The sequence below is a fragment of the Callithrix jacchus genome, chromosome 22 (assembly GCF_049354715.1).
Source record: "Callithrix jacchus isolate 240 chromosome 22, calJac240_pri, whole genome shotgun sequence".
Classification (NCBI taxonomy): domain Eukaryota; kingdom Metazoa; phylum Chordata; class Mammalia; order Primates; family Cebidae; genus Callithrix; species Callithrix jacchus.
In genome coordinates this window covers 37,416,538-37,424,790 of record NC_133523.1, presented here as the reverse complement: position 1 = coordinate 37,424,790, position 8,253 = coordinate 37,416,538, and the positions used below count along the sequence as shown (strand labels likewise).

Below are 8,253 nucleotides of genomic sequence, written 5' to 3'. Positions count from 1 at the left end.
TGAAACCCTGTCTCTACTAAAAATACCAAAAATTAGCCAGACGTGGTGGGAGGCACTTGTAATCCCAGCTACTTAGGAGGCTGAGGTAGGAGAATCACTTGAACCTGGGAGGCGGAGGTTGCAGTGAGCCAAGAGAGTGCCCAGGTGACATTGCGAGGCTCCATCTCAGAAAAAAAAAAAAAAAAAAAAAAAAGGAAGTGGGGAGATGTCCCCCAGACATTCTGGCTCCAGGACCAATGACTGACATACACAGGCAAGACAGTGAGCGCTGCCAGCAGTTCTGGGGACAAGGACACCCAACCATCTAGGTGGTGCTGGGAGCCCAAGGTTTGGGTCCTAATATGTTGGAAGCAGGGAGGGGACACCTGGGATCCCAGGCTAGCAGGGCGATCCACCTGCCATCACCCCATGCCCAGTGGGGTGATGACACCACCTTCTCTGCAGGTGACACCCCAATTTTCTAGTGCCTCCTACATTTTTGGGGTGACACCCGTGCTAGGTACCCCACCCAGCTCTAACACTGCTTCCCTGACTGAGTCACTTCCCAACCCTGTCAGGCCTGTTGGGGGGAGACTTTGGTGGCTCAGGCATCCAGGCCCCCAGCTCCTCCCCTGCTCAGGAGCCCAGCTGTGTGGAATCCTAGGACCCCTATCCCACTGAGGGGTGTGCAGCCTGGCCTCATGAGATGCAGGAGTCCGGGGCCCCAGCCCCTCCACCCTCAGACCCAGGGCTCCAAGCCCCCAGTCCTTTGCTCCATCAGGACCCAGGAGTCCTGGGTCACGTCACGTCCTTCAGGAACTGTGGCTTTTCAGTTTGCAGCCTCCTCCCTGCCCAATTTGGAGCTGGGGTGAGGTATGTTTATTTACTTTGGTTCTTACATGAGTCATCCCTCAAAACACACTGCCCCCCATGTGTCTTCTGGCTTGAATGGGGAGGACATTGCCCCCTTTCCCAGGAAAATAGGGACATCACTGAAAGAGATGAGAGAGACCCTGAAAGGAGAGTCCCACACAGCACTCTCTCCCATGCCACCCCGCCTTTCTCTCTCCCCACCTAGCACCTCTCACCATTTCCCTGCCCTCTAAGCCTGTTCAGTGATCCCCCCCCCCCGACCTGCCCCTCCACTTTTCCATCTCCATCTCTCTTCTGTCTCCCAGCTCCCCTTTTCTTCTGTCACCAAGGCTGGAGTGCAGTGTCGAGAACACAGCTCACTGCAGCCTCAACCTTCTGGACTCAAGCGATCCTCCTGCCCCAGCCTCAGCCTCTCAAGTAGCTGGGACTACAGGTGCATGCCACCATGCCCAGTTAATTTTATTTGTGTTTTTCGTAGAGATGGGGTCTCCCTTGAGCCTAAGCTGGTCTCCAACTCCTGGGCTCAAGCGATCCTCCCTGCTCAGCCTTCCAGAGCATTGAGATTACAGGTGTCAGCCACCACACCTCACCCATCTCCCCTCTTTTATTTCTTCTCACATGTTTGCATCCCTCTGTTTATTAGCATCTTTCCACCTCTCTGAATCTCCTTCTCTCTCTCCCTTCTGTCTAGAGGGACTTCCCTGCCTGCCCTTCTCACACTGTTTCTGTCTCTCCCTCTCTTTTGGTCTCTGCACATTGACCCCGCTGTGCCCCCCCACCTCCCCCACCTTCTCTCCCCTCAATCCTGGGAGCTGAGGCAGGAGGGGAAGTGGAGGGAAGGAAGTGAAGAGGGAGGAAATCCCAGTGCAGGGAGAGGGTCGACCTGACCTGACGGGCTGGGCTCCGTGAGCATCTCAGTTAGAGCCCCGCCCAGGGCTGCCTGGCCGCCCATATAAGTGGCTCTGGGCTGAGAAGAAGTCAGTGCCCGCGTCTCCACACGTCTGTCTCCATCACTGCCATCACAATCCGCAGGTAGGAGCAGCCCCTCCAGAGCCCTCTTCTTTGAAGTTGGGTGCCTCTGCTCTGGTCTCCCTCCTCTTGATCCCACTCATATCTGTGTCTCCCTAGCTCTGACTGTCTGTCTCTCAGGACATCTCTGTCCTTCCCAATGTCCCAGAATCCCTCCTTAACTGTGGTGGGCTGGGCTGAATTTGGAAGTCCTGGGGCCTAGCATCTCCTCTGCGAACCCCCTTGGCCTGGGCCATCAGATGTGGGGCACTCCTCCTCATCTCTGAGCCTCAGTGTTCACCTGTGAGATGAGCTTTTGGAGGAGTCGAAATGCTGGGCATATGTGGGCATGACTGGTGGCAGCTCTATGGGCACCTGGCTCTGGTCTTTCTCCCCGTGTCTCTGACTCTGTCCATCTTCATTTCTTGGTCTCTCTCAAGCTCTATCTCGGGTATGGGGAGGGTCCTCTGGGATCTGTCGGGCAGCTGGAAAAAGAGGGGCGAGTTTCTCGCCCCCACCCTATCCATCCCCTATTCCATGTCTCTCCTGGCCAGCAGGCCGACTTGGCCTCTTTCTCCTCAGCTCCCCTCCCCCTGAGAACCCAGTCCCCAGAACCCCAGTCCCTTGCCCCCCTGCCTCCCCAGTATCCAGCATCCCTTGGACAGACTCCGCCACTGTCGCCGCGGCCACTTCTGCCATCCCCAACGCCACCTCCTCAGGGCCAGCAAGATGCAGTTTGAGATGCACGACAACGTGAAAGGCAAAGGTGGGATCGCTGGGTGGACCGGCAACCCTCTCAGTACTGGAACCTGGCCGCCTCCCTCCCCTGGGCACCCTTGCTTCGAAGACAGACGGCGCTGGCTTCCACCCCAGAGGTCCCAGAAATGCTGCAACCCAGAACCCAGGCCCAGACGTGGAGGAGAAGGCGGCACTGCCAGGCCCCGCCCAGATGTGGTTCCCACCCTTCCTCAGATGTGCAGGAGCCCCCCACCCCCAGCCTAACCAGACGTGCAGGAGCCAGCATCAACAGGGACAGACTGGGGCTGCTGGTGCCCAGATGTGGCAAAAGGGAAGGGGGAGGCACATTCGTGTCCTTCAGTGGGCGGCCTGGTGGCCCCGCCCAGACTGCCCGGCAGAGGGAAGGGTGACAGGAGAGTTCCGGGACCTAGGAGGTGCTGCAAGGCTGCCAGGCTGCCAGCTGACCCCCCTCCCACCTCTGCAGCCATGTCCTACCCTGTGACCAGCCAACCCCAGTGCGCCACCACCAGCTGCTACCAGACCCAGCTCAGTGACTGGCACACAGGTCTCACGGACTGCTGCAACGACATGCCTGTCTGTGAGTGCCTGCCTGCTCCCTCTCCAGGGCCCGGGGGGCGGGGCCTGGGGGAAGCGGGAGAGAAAAACTTACCTCCCCCCTCCTGCTAACCTCACTCCCACCTCCATTCCTTGGACTCGGAATTCCCACTCTGTAACGCTCACCCTTTCTTCAGACCCCCAGCACTCCTTAGATTACTGATCTCACGCCTTCCAATACCCAACTTCTGGGGCCCTCAACCTCCCCCTTACATGCTCAGCTTTCCTCCCTGTTACCCCCAACTCCCTCTTCAAACCTTAACTCCCGGCCCAGCGCGGTGGCTCATGCCTGTAATCCCAGCACTTTGGGAGGCCGAGACAGGAGGATCTCTTGAGGCCAGGGGCTTGAGACCAGCCTGGGCAACATGAGACCCTCATCTCTGCAAAAATAAAAAATAAAATTAGCCTGGGATGGTGGCACACACCAGTAGTCCCAGCTACTCGGGAGGCTGTGGCGGGATAATTGCTTGAGCCCAGCACGTCGAGGCTGCAGTGAGCCGTGATCACACCACTGCACTCCAGCCTGGGCGATAGCAAGGCTTCAATTTCTTAAAAAAAGAAGAAGAAAAGAAAAACCCTATCTTCCAATCTCTAAGACACCCTCTCCTCGGCCCTCTAATTCCCTCTGGGCTCTCTCCTTTGCTTCCCCCAACCCTGAGCTCCCTCTGAGACCCTCAACTTCCCTCCGCCGCAAGTCAGCCGCGCCCCTCCCCGGGGCGGAGCCGTCGGGAGACCCCGGCTGGCCCCGCCCCTGACCGCCAGCGCCCGGCTTAGGTCTGTGCGGCACTTTCGCTCCTCTGTGCCTCGCCTGCCGCATCTCCGACGACTTCGGCGAGTGCTGCTGCGCGCCCTACCTGCCCGGAGGCCTGCACTCCATCCGCACCGGCATGCGCGAGCGCTATCACATCCAGGTGCGCGCCGGGCCGGGGACCCGCGGGAGCAGGGGGCTGGGGACTGGCCTCCAGGTACCCACGGCAGGGCTCCTGACCGCTCTCTCCCACCCTCTAGGGCTCTGTCGGACACGACTGGGCGGCCCTCACCTTTTGTCTGCCCTGCGCGCTCTGCCAGATGGCGCGGGAGCTGAAGATCCGAGAGTAACGAAATCCCCGTGTTCCCAGTCCTTTTCCGCCAGTCTCTCCCGGCCTTCCTGCCCCACCGCTCCCGTCTTGCTGCCAGAAATACACCCACAATAAAAACCTGAAAACCAACTCCGGCCATATCCATTTTTGTCCCAGGGTAGGAATCTGGGTGGAGAGAAAGGATTGGTGAGAGAGGTGGGGCTCAACAGATGCCTACGTGTGACCCCGACAGGCAGTGTGTGACCTTGGCAATTTATCCCTCCCAAACCCCAGGCGCGCTCACCCATACAAAGTAAAACGTCTAATCCTTTAGCTGCAGGCTCCCTACCCGAAGCTGCCTGCATTCTGAAAATAAGCAAAACCAGAAAGTCAGTCTTGGGAGGGTGGGGGCACTGAAGTTCAGAGGAAAAACACAGGAGAGTGCCCTTGCCTGCTCCATGCCTATGGGCTTTTGGCCTGCACACAATTCGAACAGGCTTGGGGGACTTCAGCTCCAAAGCAGGGAACTTCCAAGCCTAAGTTTCTCTGGAACTAAAACTTTTTTTTTTTTTTTTTTTTTTTGAGACAAGAGTTTCACTCTTTTTGCCCAGGCTGGAGTGCAATGGTGCGATCTTGGCTCACCACCACCTCCACCTCCCGGGTTCAAGTGAGTATCATGCCTCAGCCTCCCAAGTAGCTGCGATTACAGGCATGCACCACCACGCCCGGCTAATTTTTTATTTTTAGTAGAGACAGGGTTTCACTATGTTGACTAGGCTGGTCTCAAACTGCCGACCTCAGGTGATCTGCTTGCCTCGGCCTCCCAAAGTGTTGGGATTACAGGAGTGAGCCACTGCACCTGGCCTTAATATTTCTATTTTTAGTAGAGAAGAGGTTTCACCATCTTGGTCAGGCTGGTCTCAAACTCCTGGCCTCAAGCAATCCACCTATCTTGACCTACCAAAGTGCTGGGATTACAGGGGTGAGCCACCACATCTGGCCAAAATCATTGTTAATACTACTATAATATGTATAATGTAACTATTCTAATATTAATAAATTACTGTTATTTTATTATTTGCTGTTCTCTCTCGATGAGTGACATCTTCCCTCAGGATATCTTTTTTTTTTTAATTATTATTATTTTAAGACAGGGTTTCACCATATTGGCCAGGATGGTCTCGATCTCCTGACCTTGTGATCCACCCGCCTCAGCCTCCCAAAGTGCTGGGATTACAGGCGTGAGCCACCATGCCTGGCTTTTTTTTTTTTTTTTTTTTAAGTCCTCAGGATATCTTAAGAGCCATCTCAAAATAAATAAATAAAAAAAACAACAACAAAAGAGCCATCTCAAATTTGACATGTACAAAACCTAACTTCGGATCTACCCCAACCCCCAAACCAACTCTGCCTACTCTTTGCCATTCCAGGAAACAGCAAGCTCTACCTGTTACGTTGCTCAGCCACTTTCTCTCTCACCCAGTGTCCAATCTGTCAACAAATTCTGCTGGTTCCACTTTCGGAATATATCCAGAATTCACCACTTCTCCCCGCTCTGCTATCCCAACCTTGTTCTGGCCACTCTCCTCTTCAACGTGGACACAGGGGCTTCCTGACTGGCCTTCCTACCCTCTCCTACCCCTTTAGCCTCCTCCTCCCAGAGGAATCCCGTGCACACCTAAGTCAGAGCCCATTCCTTCCAGGCTCAGAATCTTCCCATGGCACCAGCCCTGAACCAGTGGAAGCTTGAGTCCTCACATGGTGCAGGGACAGCAGGATGTGGCTCTTGTTCCCTCTGTGATTTTGTCTCTCTATCTCCCCTTATTCCCTCTCTGCTCCAACCACATGAGTCTTGTTTCTCTGAAATGTCAGGCACACTCCAACATCAGGGCCTTTGCGCTGGCTGTTCCCTCGGCCTGGAATGCTCTTCCCTCAGATTTCCCTCTGGCTCACTCCCTCATTTCTGTTCATGTGTCATCTTAAGAGAGAGCCCTTCTCATCCCACCTTATGTTAAATAGCAAGTGCCAGGCCGGGCTCACACCTGTAATTCCAGCACTTTGGGAGGCCAAGGTGGGTGGATCACCTGAGGTCAGAAGTTTGCAACCAGCCTGGCCAACATAATGAAACCCAGTCTCAACTAAAAATACAAAAATTAGCCAAGTGTGGTGGCAGGTGCCTGTAATCCCAGCTACTCGGGATGCTGAGGCAGGAGAATTGTTTGAACCCAGGAGGTGAGCTGAGACCGCGTCATTGCACTCAAGCCTGCGCAACGAGTGGAAGTCTGTCTCAAAAAAACCAAATTAAAAAAAAAAAAAAAAGCAAGTGCCAACCCCCTGCTCGTTCACTGCCTTTTCTGCTCAATCTCCAGCATGTTGCGTCATTTACTTACTACTGGGCAGTACGCTGGCTTATCAGCTCCATGAGGGCAGAGACCTTGTTCACTGCTCTGTCTCCAGCTCTCTGCACAACGCAGGGCCCATTGTAGGTAATCAGAAGACATTGGCTTAGAAAAGGGAAGCCACTTCGAAGGTAATGTGTGGGGCAACAGAGACAGGCTTGTGTCACAGTCTGGCTCGTCTGAAATAGCCCTGAGTTCTTAGGCAACAGAGCTTTCAAATGGGCAAAATGGAAAACCAAGCTGGCACCTCCCAGCTATGACGCTGGGACGATCAAGACTAACACCAAGCACCCAGCACAGTGCCTGGAGGGCTGTAGGCCCTCACTAAAATATCTCCTCTATCCCTAAAGTCCCCAGACGGTTGGGAGCCATACATGGGCTAGAACCCAGGCATCCAGCCTTCCATGCCCTGACTCTTCCCCCACCTCAACGCTATTGCACTCAGGTGTGTGCAGGGAGAAGCAACGGCTGAGGGCTGACGTGGAGGGAGGAACATGTACCATGGAGCGTGGCTATGCATCCCAGGGAAAAGGCCCAGTCACAATGCAGATTGTCTGCTTAGGAGGGCGAAGTCACAGGATGACTATTAGGAGACACCTCACCTGAGCAGTCTGTGCGTAACAGAGGAGTCCTGAAAAACCTTAGCTCCTTTCTGCTCATGCAGTAGAAACTCCACAGCCTCGGGACTCCCTCTAAGGGCAGCACATCTAGCGCTTCTTAGCTCTCTAGTTGGTAAATTCTGCCTTATCCCCAGCAGAAATTGTGTTTTTTTTTTGAGACAGAGTCTCGCTCTTGCTGCCCAGGCTGGAGTGCAGTAGCATGATCTCAGCTCATTGCAATCTCTGCCTCCCAGGTTCAAGTGATTCTCCTGCCTCAGTCTCCCAAGTAGCAGGGACCATAGACACATGCCATCATGCCCAGATAATTGTCTTTTAGTAGAGACGGTTTCGACATGTTGGCCAGGCTGGTCTTGAACTCCTGACCTCAGGTGATCCACCTGCCTCGGCCTCCCAAAGTGCTAGGATAATAGGCATGAGCCACCTCACCCAGCTGAGAAATCAACTCTTTTGGACCCTGCCCCAGTGCCCACTCTGTGCTGGAACAGCTTTCTGCTCCATCAACCTAAGTTAAGGGGTCCTTCCTCAGGAGGCAGAAGAGCATGCTGGTCAGGCACATGTGTTTGAGAGTCAACTGACAGCTGTCATGCAACAACCCATGTCTATGACCCGTTTTCTCATCTGCAAATGGGGATTACAGGGTACCTACCTCATATAGTTGTCGGAAAGGCCAAATGAAACCACAGCAGTAACATGTTAAGCAAACAGTCCAGGACGTGCTGCTCAGTTCATACAAGTGCAAGTACATGGTCACATCCTGGAGGGTAGATGCTACTGTCAGCTCATAAAGGCAAAACTCACGTGAGGTCCAAGTAAGCCCTGAAAATCCCTTAAATTGCCCACAAAGTATGGAAATACCATGGGCCTGGGACAATGGCTCACACCTGTAATCCCAGCACTTTGGGAGGCTGAGGCAGGCGGATAATGAGGTCAAGAGTTCAAGATCAGCCTGACCAACATGGTGAA

The 8,253-nt window shown here is 54.4% G+C and overlaps 1 protein-coding gene across 2 annotated transcripts; it reads left to right on the top strand.

Annotated features, from left to right (window-relative positions):
* Nucleotides 1-1,832: 1,832 nt before the first annotated feature.
* Nucleotides 1,833-4,421, top strand: CNFN (cornifelin). 2 transcript variants are annotated; one of them, XM_017968212.3, is made up of 5 exons: nucleotides 1,840-1,884; nucleotides 2,505-2,626; nucleotides 3,083-3,196; nucleotides 3,988-4,124; nucleotides 4,222-4,421. In XM_017968212.3, exons 2-5 carry the CDS (start codon nucleotides 2,590-2,592, stop codon nucleotides 4,309-4,311), a joined length of 378 nt encoding a protein of 125 aa, XP_017823701.1. In that variant the 5' UTR covers nucleotides 1,840-1,884; nucleotides 2,505-2,589; the 3' UTR covers nucleotides 4,312-4,421. The 2 variants fall into 2 exon arrangements, with proteins under 2 accessions (XP_008986365.1, XP_017823701.1); XM_008988117.4 differs by lacking the exon at nucleotides 2,505-2,626 and having other exon boundaries at nucleotides 1,833-1,884.
* Nucleotides 4,422-8,253: the final 3,832 nt, after the last annotated feature.

Bases quoted from the DNA above. Each gene is read 5' to 3' on its own strand.
- CNFN (XM_017968212.3), top strand. From the start codon at position 2,590: ATGCAGTTTGAGATGCACGACAACGTGAAAGGCAAAG. The intron at 2,627-3,082 runs GTGGGATCGCTG...CCACCTCTGCAG, and splicing joins CGACAACGTGAAAGGCAAAG to CCATGTCCTACCCTGTGACC. The intron at 4,125-4,221 runs GTGCGCGCCGGG...CCCACCCTCTAG, and splicing joins GCGAGCGCTATCACATCCAG to GGCTCTGTCGGACACGACTG.